Below are 17,680 nucleotides of genomic sequence, written 5' to 3' on the forward strand. Positions count from 1 at the left end.
TGAGGAAGACTGTACTATAATTTCTATTAGTCTTCCCCAATACCTCTTGATTTGAACCCCACCCCACTTTTTTCTATACTGAAATATCATGCTGAATTTGTTAATCACAACTGCGAAAAGCAGAGTTTTGTAAATTGTTACACAAAGGTCTCTTGCATTAAAAGGCATGTGGGAAGCACAGCACAGGGAGACACAAAAAAGGAAAGACCTGTTTCTTTATTTATGATGCTTTCTCAGGCATCAACCCATTACCCAACTTTACTTTTTCCATCTTTTCATATAAATCCTAAGAATTACAACATTTCAAATGCATTTGAGTTATGAGTCTTGTAAAATGAATTATACAGAGAAAACCAGCCAGATTCCCAGACAAGCAAACTCAGAGGAGAGCAAACCATAAATAAGTAGTAATGAAGCAGTCGATTTTTCAAACATTTTTTATACTTCTACTGGTCATATTTTGATGTATCTTGAAAGTCAATATATTTTTTTGCTAGATTTTGAAGCAGCTGATTTTTTTTTGTATTATTTTTTATTTTTAATTCAATAGAATGGTGAAAGATAGCAACATTTTCTGAAATTTCACAAACATTGTGAAGCATTTCAAAATATGTATGTTTTTCCTGTTTAGTTCTGCTAATCAGCAGGTGCTCTGTGCTTATTAAAAAAACTCTGGGCTTTTTAGATGTCTCTCTAGGTGAAGCTGCCTGTGTGCTTACCTGTGCTTTCAGAGGCAGTATTACAGCATCAGCACACACTTTCCAATTGGTTTCAGCCAGCTGAACCACAACTAGTTGCACATCAACTTTGGCAGCATCAGGACGAACATATGCTGTAGCTTGATAACCTTGATTTCTGTTGTCACTCCTTACTGCCTGTGCCACAATCGTAACGCCAGGTGGAATTACGTCTCCCAGGAAGTTGCGCTGAAAGACAACCCCCAACCATCTGTGTATTTCTGTGTATTCACTGGAGAGTCTGCAGTCCAGTTTATGTGTACTGATAGCAGGAAGCAGCCCACATCCTTTGTCAATTTAGTTTGTGGTACATGTTTGTATATCCCCAATATTTAAGGATAAATTTTGTTGGAATCTTGATTATTTCATTACCACCAGGAATTTTCAAAGACGTGATTGTTTTGATGAGGGATCCAAGACTCTTCCAAACTATCTATGCATGTAGTAAGATTTTGTTCATTATTTCAATATTTCAAATAGCTGACTACAATATATACTAGATATCTTCATAGCATACACACATTCACAACATATTTTACTATACTACAGCTCCTTCAAGCCAATTGATTATTTTGAAATCCTTAGCAGCACAGTTTCCATAGACATTGCCTGCATTTGCAGAGCTATTTGTTGTATTATTATGTAGGTACCTTTACTTAGTACAAATATAGAATACTAAGTGTGTAATAAATATAGAGATTATCTGTGCTTAATGGAACCTTACATTTAGCAATCAGTAATGACAATGGAGAGTCTGATTTTAGTTATACTCTGCATGCACTCATGACCTCAGGTCTACATCTAAACCTAATTACGTTTAAAAAAATCTTTAAATAAAACCTATTTATTTCCTCCCCATTTTTACCTTAATGCAGTTTATTTTGCATTTTGGGCTTTCATAGGAAAAATAAAATTCTTTCTCCTTTAACTTACACCCCATTCCCTTCAATTTTTATAATTTCCAAATCCAGGCTTTCACTTACTGCAAAAATCTTTACAAATGAAGGAAAATACACCCAAGAAACCAGCAAACAAACCCCTGAAGCCGAGGGAATTTGGAAACATATTTTCATGGGGGAAAATATCTCAACAGATGTGACTTTCAATTTAAAAATTTGACTTGAGAGTACTTTCTGAGCTTAACCCCCTCAACCAGTTAGAGTGCCACCACAGCTACAGTTCCCGCTCTGCAGCCAGCAAAGCCCACCTGATCACTTGTACCACACGGACAGTAGTACCTCATGTGTCAGGCTGGAACCATAGCTGTGGTGGCTGCTGACTCCTCTGCTTACGGGGCTCCTCCTTGAGTTGTGGCCAGCATTTTCTCCATGGTGGTGACTGCTGCTGCTGCTGCTTCTGCTGCTCGGGTGACTGCTTCTGCTGCTGCTGCCACCACTGCTGCTGTTGTGGTGGCTGCTTCCCAACTCAGAGGAAGATGATGATGAGCTGCTTGATATCTTATGATCTGGATGCTATGAAGCAAAAATAGGTTAAAAAGTTATGACATGGCCTCTAGTTTTACAGTGTAGACATCAGAATCATAGCTATCAGCCTCCCTCTATAGGTAACAGACTTAAGACATATGTAGAATATTTTTTTTATTATCATATGCACACATGAAATACATCAGCTAGGAATGTGCCTTGGATCCATCTGGACCTCTCTGTCAATAGGAAGACCACATGCACAGTGATTGCAAATGGCAACATCACATTATCTAGGTCTAATGTTAGGGAAAATAAAACCTGACACTTAATAAGTGGTCGAATATATCCATATTTTTAGATATAAAAAAGAGATAACAATTTAATTAAAAACACTGTAAATCACCTTCCTCTTTCACAAGCAGGATACATAATAACTTTACAGGTAACACCTACAAATGCTGCTACATTGTCATCCTTCTAATACATACTTAAAACACCTCTGTGCCATAATGCATACTGAACCTGGTTTCTGATACAATCCACATACCTGATGATTATGCCATGATAGCCTAAAACCTGTGGACACAGCTATTCCCATTGGAAGATCCTGCTGTTTTATAATTCCCCCATGGTCTTTGTTAACTTAGCTTTGGTTGCATTGTACAGCATCTAGCCCAAAGGTGTCCTGACCCAAATTTGAGGATTGCAAGTGCTGCAACAACAGAAGGATGTAGTGTAATAGTCAGTATTTTAGTAATAAATCTGCTTATTTTGGCCATTGTCAATTGGACAGTATGGAATGCTCAAGTGAAGTAAACCAAACAAAGCCCTTCAGTAATATGCTTGATTCATATCAACTATAGCCACCATGTGGAATGTGCATTTGAATTAAGGACCTACCCAATAGACATGAGCGGATCTGAAGCGGAGCTGGTATACTTTTGGAAGGTGATATTCCTGCAAAATTCCAAAAGAAGTTATTACCTACAGCTCAGTAAGGATCACCTCCTAGCAGTAGCCAAAGCATCAGAAAATTTTACCCGTTCTGTAGAAATGTCGTGACTACTGTGACTGTTAAATTGGGACTTGATATTTTTCGTCTCAGCTTGTCTGTCATATTTGCTGTGGCGATAGGAAGCACTACTGCTTTCACTGCTGCTGTTGGTGCCACTGCTGGTGCTTCTGCTGCTGCTGCTGCTCTGTGTTTTATGCTTCTGCTCACGGACACTTCTCTCTCCTTCAGCAGCGCTCGCATATGAAAATGGTGTGGTCTTGGACTGCTGCTTAGCCTTATGCTTTATACTAGATGCTTTGCTACTGCTGCTGTTGATGCTACCTGTGCTGCTACTGCTTTTGCTACTGCTGCTGTCACTACTGCTACTGCTTTTGCTCTTACTACTACTGCTGCTACTACTACTGCTTTTGCTACTGCTGCTGTCACTACTGCTACTGCTTTTGCTCTTACTACTACTGCTGCTACTACTACTGCTTTTGCTACTGCTGCTGTCACTACTGCTACTGCTTTTGCTCTTACTACTACTGCTGCTACTACTACTGCTTTTGCTGCTACTGCTGCTGCCACCGCTACTGCTGCTACTGCTAATGCCGCTGTCCCCAAAGGGGTAGAATTTCCTTCCTTCGACTTTGGATCTTCTTGCTTTCAGATTTATCTGGGTGCCTCCCTGTGATGCTCTGTTGTCAGAGTCACTGCTGGAGGGACTGCTTGCTGTACTCTTGGCACTTCCACTGGTGCTGCTGGCACTGGACGATGAACTTCTGGATTTTCTTGTCCCCTAGTCAATGGTACCATTGGAAAAACAAAATTATTTTTCTGTGTTTCTGCAGAAGGCTGTAAGTAAAACCAAATACAGAAATGATACTACTGAGAGATACAGATACTATGAATCTCTCTGCTGCCTTAGAAGACAAGATGTACGCCTGATAGCATTCTTGCAATACATCACAATAAGGCAAATTCATAATAATGTGTTAAAACCACACAAAAGTAGAACAATACTCCAAACACTTTTGTGATAATGGAGATGTGTAGAAATTGTTGATCATAAAATTACACGTAACTAATGTTGGTAATTACAGTGCTGTAGCTGTGACTATCTCAGGGCAAATTGTGTAGGCAGGTGTCAGAGCTTTTTGCTACAGTTGCAGTAGCTGGAAAGAACAGACTACCTTTTGGGCACACAACAGCTATTTTGTGTCTTAGAAGAGGTTTTCAGAAAAATCTACAAAACCAACCTGCTCTTTCTAACGTCCTTCACCTGCAGAAGAGACGAATGAAAACAAAAGACCTGCAGAAAGACTTGTGTACCCAAAAGCCTGTCTTTTTTTTCCAAATTTTTGTATACTATCTAAACAAAGGAAGCTGCTTAGTAAAAGAAATATAAATAACTAAGCTTTTTAAAATGTCTCCCACAAATCTAGAGATGGATTTTTACAGCAGTACCTGGTCATCAGTATCATCAAGGATTTTCTTCACTCTTTTAACTGCTTTTCTGCGGGAAGATACTTGTGCCTCTGGATCTTCAAATGTTACTAAACGTACCATTTTTGTAGGAGCTTGGTCTCCTGCTTGAATTGTGACTTGTATTTTTTCAAGTGCTTCTGTGTAAACTGAAATTGCATGACAATTAGTATTGCTGTTAGCATTAGCAACTGAATAATAGAATAAGCCAATTTTTGCTATAATTTGTTTAGCCATTCTTCCTCAAATGAAAATTTAAATGCTCATAGATTATTTTTGGTATTGAGCAACTTTGTTAAAAAAAAATATGTAATAGGTAAATCACATACGGGCAATAGCCAAATTTTAAAATATTAGCATGCTACTGGATTCTTTTCAAGTCAATAAGCAGAATGATCAGCAGATTTAAGTCAAGTGAATTGGATTGATTAATTGGATAACAGTATGGTATAGCGAATTAGGCATCAGAGATGAATGGAGGCTCAACTCTTGAATTGTAAAGAATGGCCCAATAGTTAGGCCATTAGTTTGATACTTAGGAGACCTAGATTCAGTGGCCTGCTGTGCTTTTACTTCTTATGATCATGGATTAAGACATTAAGGACTAGATCCTGGCAGGGTTAATCCATAATTCCCTTTAAGAGTCTGCGTTTTTAGAGTGTAGCTACAGGACACTGCATCAGATCTGTTGCCCATGTCCAATTGCTCTGTGCTTGCATCCCAAATCCAATGATTCAGGATGCATCAGACACACTCTGCAGGCACAGATCAGCTCTGCTTGATGCTGGCCATGCTGAGTGGCATTGCTGGGAGAGCTGGGAAATTGCTGCTCAGATGAGGTGGGGAGAAACGGATTCCTGCTACAAGCATAGTCTGTTGCCAATACTGGTAGGGCTGATAGGTCTAATGGTAGTTTTAGTGGTACTTAAGATACAAAATATATATATGTACATGTACAAATATATATGGGTATATACACACACCCCTACCCACCCACCCATCACTTTCTTTTTTGTACAGTTGTATTTACCTGGCTTGAAGCTCATTCTAAGGGCATGCTCTCCAACTAGGTAATAAAGAGGCACGTTTTTGATAAATGCTGCATGTATGCTTTTCCTCTCAATGCACACTTGAACCCCAAATGTACTTGCATTGAAGCACAAGGACTGAACAAATGGCTCTTTTCTGGAAGAAGAGTGTCCAAAGTAAAAGGAATTTCCTGATGAAACATCTGCAGACTGTCTGTCCTATTAGATAATACACATGTCAAGTTAAACTGGACAACAGTAAGAGGAATAATTGCTTGTTATGAGTGCTGTTTCAGTAATAGTTACATGTAATCCGCAGGAGGAATTAACCAGTTTATTTGAGATAGCAAGGCCATGACATAAGACAACTTGGGTTTCAATTGGACAAAATTATCAACTGAATGGCTTGATTAGACTATCTAGTGTAAAAAGAGCTTCAGGCTATAACAATGGAAAATTGTATCACAAATTAATTCTAAATATTTTATATTGTTTTCCTGGAGTATTAGACACTCTTAACAGGTTCTTGATAAATCTGAGTGTGCTCTAGACTGACTGGAGTCCTTTCCTTTGATTTCTGATTGGGTCAAACAACAGAACCTTCACCTGTGTTCATGAAAATTCTGTCTCAGTTAAGGTCTAACATGAATGTGAGACTATATCAACTAGATGGTCAAAGCATATCAGATGTGAGAAATTTCCACTCAAAACTATGTAATATACATGTGATAAGCATTGCTTGCAGATGAACAAATTAAAATGAATTAAAATTAGAATCAAATCCATTAAATGAAAACTATGATTTCCTGGAGCGATGAAGCAAATAGCTAAAGACACATAATTGTAAGCTTTCAATTTCACATGTAATACAGGTTTGCAACTATTTTTGTACTCAGTTTATCCTGTCTCACAAGATTCCAAACTTGTATGAACCCCACTGAAAAACTGGAATTTTAATGCTAATATTTTCTTTCCAAAGGAAATTCTAATGATACTGTGAAATGTTCCAGTTAGTGCCATTTTTCAGTTGTTATTCATTTAAGAATAACTGTGGAGTGCTGAGTTTTCAGGAAGGGCAGCACAGAGACACAAAGCAGAAGGACTTTGCTTGTTCCAGAATATTGGAAACTGCTCTCACTGGCAGTATGTGTGCCTATTGACTTCTCCATAGGAAAGTGCTGTACTCATCCTCTGTTTGTCTCTTATTTTATCTGAAAACCCTTCAGAGTTGCAGGACAACAATGAAACCAGAACAGGACAGTGTATTCCTTACCTCTGTCAGTCTTTCACTGAGTGAATTATCATGGCGATGCCTTCACAACGCTGCCTACCATAGAAAGCCTGTACTGGCTTTTATAGAAAACTGTAGATCAGGAAGTCATTTGACTTGACACACAATCTGCCATCCATCCTTGAATCAGGATGCTTATAAGCATTAAATTTGGCTCTACAAATTGAGCAACAGAGTGTCTCGTGGAACATTTGTGGCTGCCCCAGGAATGTGATGCTTGCATAATGCTTGCAAAGTATTTTAAAGATTGTGGGCCTATCCTGTAGATGGCAGTGTAAAATTAATTACTAAAGAAAATGCTTTTGCTTTTGAAAAAGTGTTGCAAGTCTAATGTATTACACTCAAGATTTTAAAATACTGTTACTATAGGGCTATTTGTGTTATTAGATTGAACCTGACTTATTTTGAGCGAAGTAGCATTGGTCAGAGATGAAGTGTACATTTTCCTATGGAGAAAATAAATGGCCTCCCACTGATTAAAAGCCCCAAAAAGAATAGTCAGACACTACATCATTCACCCTGTTATCAGTCTCGTCTGACGGAGAATCTGAATCGAAGGACATCTTCATTATGTCAGGCACTGCTTCAGGTAGAAGAACTGGAGTCGTCTTACCAGCAGTCAAATCCCCAATATTTCGAGTAACAGCTAATGTCTTAGACCTGCAGAATAAACATTAGAGGAAACTGTATCGATAAAGCACCGCTGAGGAAAAGACCTGAATAATGTCTTGCAGCATGTACTCAGCAACAAGTATCATAACTTGCAAATTGCTTTACAGATATTTACAGCATCTTTCCCGTTAGTTGTATTTTCAAGGACTGCTAAGAGTGAATAAAGACAGGGACCAATCTCAGGGGCAGATAGCTCAGTTAGGTTTTTAGAATCATGTGTACAGGTTAAAAGCATTGCAGTTGATGTGATCTCCATATGCTTAACACCTTGAGGAACAGCCCACTTACTTAGAAGCCTGGCTGTGGATTACATATTTCTGAGTGTCCTATTTTGATCTTCTGACTTTTAAATTCTTAAACTCATCTTCTGTGTGTTCACTGCTAAACCTAGTTCTCATTTCCTTTCACAATATATTTGCGTAAATACTGTCGTAACTTCAAAAACAACCTAGGGACTGGTGGCTATTGTATGCTATTTCCTATGCAACTTTTGTTAAAGCAGAATTGAAGAAAGGAGCCTGAAATCATCCAGCTTGATCTAAATTGACTGGTACTCATGGCTTGGCAAGACATCATAGAGAGATACATAGGAAGGTTTAGAGCCTATTTACATAAATGTGTTCAGTACATAGTTTCCAGTGTTGTGGACTCTAAGAGTAGTCAGGATCTAGGATGAGTGATATAAGGTGCAGCATGAGACTGAGACTCTCATGGTTAAATATTCTGATCCCCTAGCTCCATACCCAACATTCTTTGTGGAAGTTGCTACAGTGCTGTGATAACTTATGAGTTTTGGTTTGGGTCAGAGAAACATCTTGAATGTTGAACACTTTTGAGACATGAAAACCTATTTCCCTCAGCTATTAACATGAACTCTACCTTATTAGCCATTTATCAGTGCTAACATCCAGCTCAAAATTACCCACGTGCTGTTTCTCAAGTATGAAGTTGATCTGCTTGTCCTGGGGCTATCGCGGTCTACTAATGGAGGTGGCCTTTGTGACAGTGAATGGAAAGATGGTCTGCAAAATGGTGTCTATTTTAATATGGTCCACACTGTAGTAGCCTGAGCAATTCCAATCTAACCTATCTGAAAGATGAATCTGTATTCATTTGATAGCCTCTCTTCCCTCTTGAAGGCTCCTACCGTGCTGTGTGCACTGTAAAGCACACAATTGCTCTTCATGTGGAACACCTCAATAAAACGTGTGTCACCTGTGGGCTTTGTTTTCTTTTGCATCTCTCTCTATTTTAGATAAGGACATGACAGCAACGCTCCATGCTGGGTGATAGGAGAACCTTGAAGAATGGAATCTGAAATAAAATATTCTCCCTAACAAGCTGAGGGGATAAAAGAAAATACAAATCAACTTGCATTTCAGATGGCTCATCTGGGTAAAGGGACAAAAAGGGAAATGGCTTTTATTTTAATCCCATTCAATAATTCAAATGACCACTGAACTGCAGGCTGGGTCTCCAAGCAGAAAGCCCTGGGGTTTCTTTTCCAATTTTTTTTAGTATTTTTTATGCCAATAGTCTACTCCTGCCACCTAATGAAAGTGGAAGATCGATTCCTCCCTGTTGAGCACAGAGAGCCAACAAATGTAGCTGCATCACAGGTGACACATGTCAATGTCTGCAGAATCACACGGCACAGTAAAAATAGGCTACAAGAGCGAGCTCTGGTGCTTTAACAAGAAAAACAGTCACAAAGAAGGCCTAAAGCTATGGTATGAAAGAATCTGTTCTCTCTGATCCCACACAAGGGAGAAAAAATAAAAAGGAGATTTTCCAATATGTATTAGTGTATTTTTTGGATAAGAGAAGAGCTGTGCTATAGTATAAGCCAAATTCACTGCAGGGGTAAGGGACAAGCAATTCAGCTGTGTTGGGCCTACTGATGTTTCAGTGAGTGTGGCCTTACATACATCCCTAACATGAGGACAGAAGAGCTCAATGTCTGTTTAAAACAAAAAAATCAATGAAAAACTATTTTCCCAGGTTTTAAAGCACAGCATGGCATTGTATCTAAATAAATGAGAAGCAAGAGACAATCCTCCAACCAGATCTTTATCTCTCTTTCTGTTGTGGTGAAATGAAAATTTCTGCCTTTCCTACACATCATCCTTCTGATCTTGGTGCAAAGGTGTTATAAAAACAGAGATTTGGAGCACCAGTCATTTCCCTTCTCTGTCCCCGAACACACTGCACTGCCTTGCGAGCTCACAGTATACGCTGGCTCTTCCGCATCTTCTGCTACACATGCTGGATACGTGTTGTACACAGTGTTGTAATTTCATAATTCATCTTTTAAATAAGATGCCCATGTGAAGCAATTTCTGCTTATCCTACAGTTAAAGCAAGAAAAAAGCCCTATGATACAAGCTCTATTCAAGCTTATGTATATACTTCAGTAGCCTGTCATTATGAATATGTGATATATTTTCAAAGTGCATTCTCTGGCAGCTCTCCATATTTATACTTTAATCACAGGGCTTTAATTTTCACTGAAATTTATTTGATTTTTACTTCTTCCTGTAAATTTTATTTAAAATTATGTTTAAGTAGCCATCTGTAGTATACTAAATATTTATGTTAAAAGAGCCTTAAAAATAACCATTATTTTTAATTAAATTTAAGTTTGATAGGACTGAATTGAAACACATGCTATATATTCTCTCCATGGTATGATTGATTATTTTGATCTGATTTTTGCTATAAAGAAAGTTGAGTCAGTAATGTGCGGATCTGTCTTGGGAATGGAATCTCTCTATCACTGAAGTTTTCATTATTTTTTTTCTTTAGAGTCTGTGATTGCTCACCTGAGTTTCTCTTCAGCTCCTGAAAATTTATATAAATCCCACAGCTGTGACAGGTTATAACCTGTATGGTGTGTAGGATATAACTGAACTTAATGCTATTGAAGACTGTTTGCTTCCTGCATCTGAATGTGAGAGATGAAGAGGAAAATAATATCGCATCCTGACTAGCTTTAATGACATGGTACCCCACTGACCATTAAGACAAAATACCCAATACTAAAATATTTTGAACAGAACTCACAAACAAATGAAAGAGCAATAGGTTTCTCGAACCATTTCTTTAAATGGGGAATTTAAAGCTAACAAGGGAAGGTGTCAGAATATCTCTAAAATATTGAATTCAGTAGGTTCTTTATTCTTTGATGGATCTATGCAAAAGGAAGAGAAAATCTTATGTTAAACTAAAATTTTTGAGTCATTCTATAAAGAATATATATGTGTCCTTTCTCTCTCTATCATGCCTGCTTATTTCTCTTCATACTTTTAACTTTACTTGGTCTTTGATATCCTCAGTGATGTGGTTCAGTGCTACATTCTCTAGTTATTGCTTTGCCTTCACTTGTACTCATTGCTGTTTCATTGCTCTGTGTGGTTTCCACTGACCATTTGTTTTGTAACAGTGAATGGGAATGCTTTTTGGAGAAAAATTGATGGTGCTAAAAGTTAGCTAGTGAGTATTAGCTTTCTCATATACTTGGTGTTATAGAGCTATTTCCAAGTGACTACTTCACTTTATAAATGATAATGCTGTAGGGTCTAGAGCAGGGCTTGGGCTGGAACTCATGGATTCCTCTGCTGTAATCCCTTGTGTCTGATACTGACTTGCTTTATGCTTTCTGGCAATGCATTTAACCCTTTTTGTGTCTGATTTATTTCCCCTTAAGTCAAAGGAGTCAAAATATTTTTTATGTTGCTTTGCAGGGAGAACCCTTCTGCTAACATTCGTAGCTCTGCTTGAGGCTCTAAACTCCATATCAGTGTTCAATATTCTCATTTCAGTTCAGCATCCTTACTGAGTTCATTAATATCCGCCTCACCCTCGCCAACAGTTAGAGCTAGTGAGAGCTGGTGCCTGCTGTCCCTGATGACCTTGGGAGCAGATTGTCCTGGTCTTCACAAGAAACTGAACAAAACTTTTGGGCTGTGGTGTCCCAGCAGCTTACACACAGCTAACTTTTGCTCTGTGAGCTGCCAAAACACTCCCTCCTCTGCACAGAGAACCTGTTTATAATCACATTTGATGGAATGGAGGAATCATTTTAGGGAGGAGGATGAGATGTCCAGATCCCCGTTGAAGGGCAAGGGAGAATAATGATTAGCCTAACTGGTGGCTAAACTGAGGAGACCTGCAGAGCTTCTCTGGGCCAGCAGCCATGAATGTTAATTGCAGCTGGATGAGGCAACTGAGCTCTTTTGTTACGGCTGTATTCCTAGAGCAGAAACTTGTTAACATTTCTGTTGATTGTATAATAGCTGATTTCTGTTGTCAGTGATGCTTTTTCCTTTGTGATGAATTTTTGGCTTGTCTTTCTCAGTATTTTTTTATGTGTGTGTGAAGGTTTTCTAAGCTTTGGTCTACTGCTTTGATTCCTTGGACATACTCTTTCTGTTTCCTCCCTCTCTTTGTGCTTGTATTTCCATCTGTTTTCATTTGTTTGGCATCTGGTTACAACAGTTTTCCAGAGTGTATTGTAATTGCATGCACTGATAATAAATCAAGTAGACCTAACAGGTAAGAAAACCAAATGGCAGCCACAGGGAAACAAGTTAAAACACAAGAAACACCAAATCCTCTACACTTCAAGGCATCAAATGCAAATATATATAGGTTATCCGCTATAACTAATAGGATTCAGCTGGTTTAAATCTTACCTAGTGTCTCCAGTCCAAATACACGTATTGGGATAGAAATTTGGTGCCATTTCTGTTTCAAATAGCTTATGGGTCTCAACAACTGAGAAATGGTCCTAAAGAAGATTTTCAGGTGAGGACCACATGAAGTAATGCATATTTTCAAGCAAAGCTTTGGTACATGTCACTTCATTTAAAAGAAATAAACTACACCAATCATCGCCAGTTACCCAAGCTGTCAGTCAAAGACAAGATCTCTAAACAAATGATCTGTTTTATTTGGAAAGAGTCTGCATTGCTGCATAGAAAGATAGTATGTGCTCTGTCTTACCTTACAGTAATTATGTTAGTCTCATCCTTACATGGTGGAATTTCAACTTTGATATTTTTTTCCTTCATATGGACAGTGGCAACAACATTCACAGGTACATGAGCATTCACTTCCGTGTGTGCTTCCAGCCCTGCCTGGACCATGTGTGTGTTGATGCCCATTACAAAGGTCATCTCCTTAGCCATGCTGAAAAGGTAGAATGAGGGTAAAATTATGTTCAGATAGCAAACAGCTGTTGAATTTTTCTGGCCTCTGTCACTTGGAAATATTACTCTTATTTTATACTAAATATTTACCTTAGACTCATTTTGGATCGCAGCCTAATGTTGGCATTTAGTAACTCAGGCAATCTGAAATCAGACTTTGGAGAAGGTGTAATCTGTGCTTGAACTATTACAAAGAAAGAAAAAAAAGCATTAAACATCGTCCCCAATCCTGACAAGCATGTTTGCATTGCTCAGGTCTTGAAATACGTTACCATTTCCTGTCACTTTCGTGACAGAAGAGTAATAGAAGCTGGTCTCTGTCGGGAACCCAGTGCAGGTGGGCACAATACGACGGATCTCAGAGGACAGTAAAGCCTTGGTCCACTGCTTCCCTACACCACTTTGAAGGCTACTGATTAGTCTCCTTATCGAAGGGATTTTTTCGTCAGGTCCATACCATGCCTGCAATTACAGAGTTCAACTTGTCTAAACAAGCAGAACTTAAATATCATGATCTGTGTCATTAACTATGCCTCAGGGGAAAGTCTGCCAGCAATGATTATAGCTAATCCTGATCAAAGCTTGACCTTATTTGCCTTGATTAATACTAAAGACAAAAAACCCTCTTGAATTAAAAAGTTAAAAAAAGGGAGAAAATGTGTGAAAGTAACACTGTTTTAAAGCTTTTGATGCTTGGGTGGTGGTGTTTTCAAAATGATACCTGCAATGCATTTTGGATGGCATTTTTATCGAGTCCACCGAAGAACAACTCTTGGCCAAACATCTTCAAGTAGCCCGATGCAAAAGGTTTGTCACTGGAGAATGCCTTCCAGTCAGAGAGCTGCATGAGAAGAGGAAGAAAGTCTGATTCTTTGTAACATTTGAGGAGGAAATAGCTTAGAGATTTTCTTTTCCCTGAGAATTTACCGTTTTTAGGATTTCCTTGAAGTCGTAGTCCGTCTCCCAGTCCCTGTCAGGAGAGTAACGTTTAGCAAACATCTCCTGCAGTCCTTCAACCACTATTCCCACCTGTGGGAAGAAGTAAAGTGTAAATGCCAATTGGATGATGGTCGTAAGAAGGGATAAGAGGGAAAACTGCAGATAAACCCAATTACCTCCAAGGGATCAGCCACTCTTCCAAGAAAATGTGTCCGCAGCTGGGACATTGCCATCGTTGGAATGAAACTGCCTGCATTATTCAATACCAAATATTTAGCTGCCAGTCCACTCATAAGGAACTCTGAAGAGAAATAGGCAGTAAAGGATGGCACAGTTAGTTTTTAAAGCCACGGTGTGAAGATTGTATCAATTTACTAATTGCATAATTCAACTGATATAGCATGATATGAGAAAGACCAGAAAACTCAGCTATAAAACTGATGTTATAAAACAGTCATAAACAGAATATTCTGCATTTTTAGACTATTAATGGGCAAAATTACAAGCCCCTTGCTCACTGCATGGTGCTTATGCTCTTTTTCCAATTGCTTCTGCTATATTATTTACATTTAGTCAGATTCCGTAACTTCAGCTTATGAAATGCTTTTGTGAGACATCATTTAGGGCAACTTGACAAAGGGGATCAGAAATGAAAACAGATTTGCTATCCTTTGCTAATAGTTTAGGGAAAGTGATATAGATGTCCTATAAGGACAGATGGTGAGGTGTAGATTTGTCTCTCAAATGATTCAAAGGCAATTTAATACATCTAGTGCCAAATGCTGTAATTTCTTACATGAAATGCACTAATTGTTAAGTAATTGTTAACTACTGAGTGAACTTTGAGCAAACATATTTTGTGTCTACTTATTTTCTCTACTTTAGATTTATAATCTATGATGTTCTTAGATACAGATAATCAGTGCAGAGCACAGTCATGTATTCTTCCCGACATTGGCACAGGTCTATGCAGTCCTGTTTTCTGAGTTACAGTAATCCCCAATGGTTTTCTAAGTTTCCTTTAGGTTTCAAGAGGAACCAGGATGACATGATATATAGGTATCCCTGTCATGCTTCTTTTCTTCCTCTCTCTTCTCTTCCTACACTAGTTGGAGGACAGGGAAGTATTTTAGGAGCCTCTACATTAAATTTCTGCCATCCTCATGTTAGACAAAGGCACCATATACTGATTAAATTGCAGCACCACCAGAAATCAGCTTTGGAAATCCAGTACAGCCCGGGAAGATCCAAACCAACAATTTTCATACCTGTATACAAATTATTGATGAATTGTAGGAAATATATTTTCAAACATTATGAGAGGGAGTCTTTGACCTCTTTCCAGAAAAGGAGTGCTTAAATTCTCAAAATTATTTAGCCAAAAGTTAAAGAAAATATTATTACTTGGTTCACAAATGTGGGCGTTATGAATACCCATGCCCATATTACTTCTTTAGTGCCACGTTCGGTGTTTCAGATAACATCTCACTTGTGAGTCAACATTTTCCCATTCTCTTCTGAATCTGTGCATGCAGACAGGGATCTTGATGGTCCCTTACCCTCATTTACTCCTCACGCTAAGTTTTTTCATACCAGATTGCTGGGACTAATTTTGATTTCTAATTTCTCAGGACAGAGTCCAACTTTTCATGTATTTGAGAAACAGTCTGTTGGAAAAGCAATCCACTTAGTCTACTAAATCTGTATGAACTGGCATTTCACTACATTACCTTCACTGTTTTGCTATATGAAGCTCATGTGCTACCCAAAGCGCTACGCACTATCTACCTACAACATATGTGGTTCAGTAACAGGTCCTACAATCAAAATACAGATATTTATGCAACCCCATTGGTGGCAGAGGAATCAGTGGAGAACCTTCAGCAGATAGCAAGGAAAGATGACAAAAACCCACATTTTAATGCTGATCCTATAGAAAAGAAAAAGCAAGTGATGCCACACTGGGAAATTACTAATAAGCTGCCCTGAGACTTGGAAATGTGAAGACTAGTTTTTCTCTGAATGAGCTTAGTGAGAATGTAAGTGTTACATGGACTGGACACTAGAATGAGGCATGGTACTTTTACTGAATTTGTTAAGGCTCTTTCTTGGTGTTCTAACTTACAAAAACCTTTAGTTAAAAAACCCCATGGTACTTATTGATACTTATTAAGAAGTGTTGCTCATAAATCATTAAATGATTGTACAGAATTCATTGACTTGAAGAGAGCAGGGATATTTTCCATACCTCAGGCATTACACAGTGCTAATGCTCTAAGAAAATATTTACCAATGGAAAATTCTACTGACACAGTCAGATGATGCACTGTAGCCACTCCACTGTTAGAGTGTGATGGCACCTGCATATATCTGACTAAATGTCTTGCACCAAAGAAGAGGGAAAGAAAAATCAGTGATCAAAGAAAGCAGTCTTTGGTACCTATGAACATTAGTACACATATTTAACTAGATGAATCTGTGCATATTGAGAGTCCTCACACTGAGCGGAACCTGGGTCATACCTTTGATTTCCATAGCAATGTGTAGAGCCATGTGTAACAGGTTCCAGATTAGTGATAGATTCATCTGACAGTATTGCCTGTCATTAAAAATTCAGCATTAGCACCACAAAGATCTGTGATGCTGAGGGCACATTTTTGTTTTTAGCAAGGAAACAGGTACTGCCTTACAGCCGTCACTATGGTAACTCCTCTATAATGGACTCACTGCAACACATTTCACCTGTGGCTAGTGGTAACAAATCAAATCAGAAAGCTGGAGGATGGATCCTCCTCCCACACCAATGTAATAGAGGATTGACTTTAGCTGAGTTCTCCAAGTCTAAGATTAGCATGTGTGAGAAAAGGATCTTGTTCCTATTCTTCAGGATGAGAGGTTTAAATATTACATATGCATGGTAACCAAATTTCTGACAGTGGTCTTCACCAAGAATTAACAGCAATTCTCTAATGTGCTGCATTTCCAGGCTACAGCCAGAACAAAATAATTCACTTCACATAGCCCTCTGCCAGCTACCCTCATGTGTACTGCACCCTTTTTTCTCACTGCGAAAATTCAGATAGCTTCATTTTAAAAGCAAAAATAAAGAGGAGAAAATAAGTACCTAAAACTAGAAACATATATCTGTGTATTACTGGAAAATGTATCTCTCCTTGAATCCATTTTAAATGGTACAAAAGTTCACACAGTCTGTATTAGTGACTATTTCTTTGGGCACTCTCTGTGTCTACCTCTGAGGCAGCAAGCATGTGTGTCATATATTACTGTGGTTGCTGTGGTATGTATTACATTTATTTTTATTATAGAGCGGATTAAATGGTCATGCAAAAACCATGCAACAGGGGCACAGAAACAATAAGATCTACAAAAGTCTTTCAAACCACTCTCCCCCTCCAAAAAGAAGGCAAAAGTACACTTAGAACTGTGGATTTCAGATGTTTCAGAATCTCTTTTTCTATTTATTACATTGAAAAGAATCTTTACATGTACCAGTGAATAACAAAAGTGCTAAAAACATCCAAGTCCTCCTAGATAAACAGCATGCGTAAGGAAACTGTGTTTGTAGATATAATCTCCCTAGTCTGCCAGCTACGTATGCCAAATCACTGAGGCTGTCATGGTCATTTTCATAGGGGAGTTGCTTAAAAAATCTCTACTGAGAAAAATAACATACATGGAAAATAGAAATAGCAACAATTTGGCCCAGCAAGACCTGTTTTCTAATCTGGTCATCCCCGCTCTGACTACATTTTTGTGTGCAACTCTCATTGATATAACTGGCCAGCCTTCAGATCCCATGTGTGGATCTGCTCATTCTAGTAAAGAATTCTGTTAGGAAGATACAAGAAAAATCTTTATACAATAAGCCTGAATTAG

At 38.4% G+C, this 17,680-nt stretch overlaps 1 protein-coding gene across 1 annotated transcript in view; it reads right to left on the reverse strand.

The window, feature by feature from the left end:
* LOC141946822 (vitellogenin-1-like) overlaps positions 1-17,680 on the reverse strand; it is a 42,922-nt gene that overhangs the window by 9,235 nt on the left and 16,007 nt on the right. The window contains exons 14-26 of the mRNA XM_074877203.1: positions 13,960-14,084; positions 13,772-13,873; positions 13,566-13,685; positions 13,117-13,306; positions 12,935-13,028; positions 12,639-12,824; positions 7,481-7,622; positions 5,674-5,890; positions 4,626-4,792; positions 3,205-3,957; positions 3,065-3,121; positions 1,976-2,209; positions 720-926 (exon numbers count right to left, since the gene is read on the reverse strand). Of these exons, the coding sequence (XP_074733304.1) occupies positions 720-926; positions 1,976-2,209; positions 3,065-3,121; positions 3,205-3,957; positions 4,626-4,792; positions 5,674-5,890; positions 7,481-7,622; positions 12,639-12,824; positions 12,935-13,028; positions 13,117-13,306; positions 13,566-13,685; positions 13,772-13,873; positions 13,960-14,084 (2,594 nt within the window). The remainder of the gene's footprint in view (positions 1-719; positions 927-1,975; positions 2,210-3,064; positions 3,122-3,204; positions 3,958-4,625; positions 4,793-5,673; positions 5,891-7,480; positions 7,623-12,638; positions 12,825-12,934; positions 13,029-13,116; positions 13,307-13,565; positions 13,686-13,771; positions 13,874-13,959; positions 14,085-17,680) is intronic.

The sequence above is a fragment of the Strix uralensis genome, chromosome 8, assembly GCF_047716275.1.
Source record: "Strix uralensis isolate ZFMK-TIS-50842 chromosome 8, bStrUra1, whole genome shotgun sequence".
Lineage (NCBI taxonomy): Eukaryota > Metazoa > Chordata > Aves > Strigiformes > Strigidae > Strix > Strix uralensis.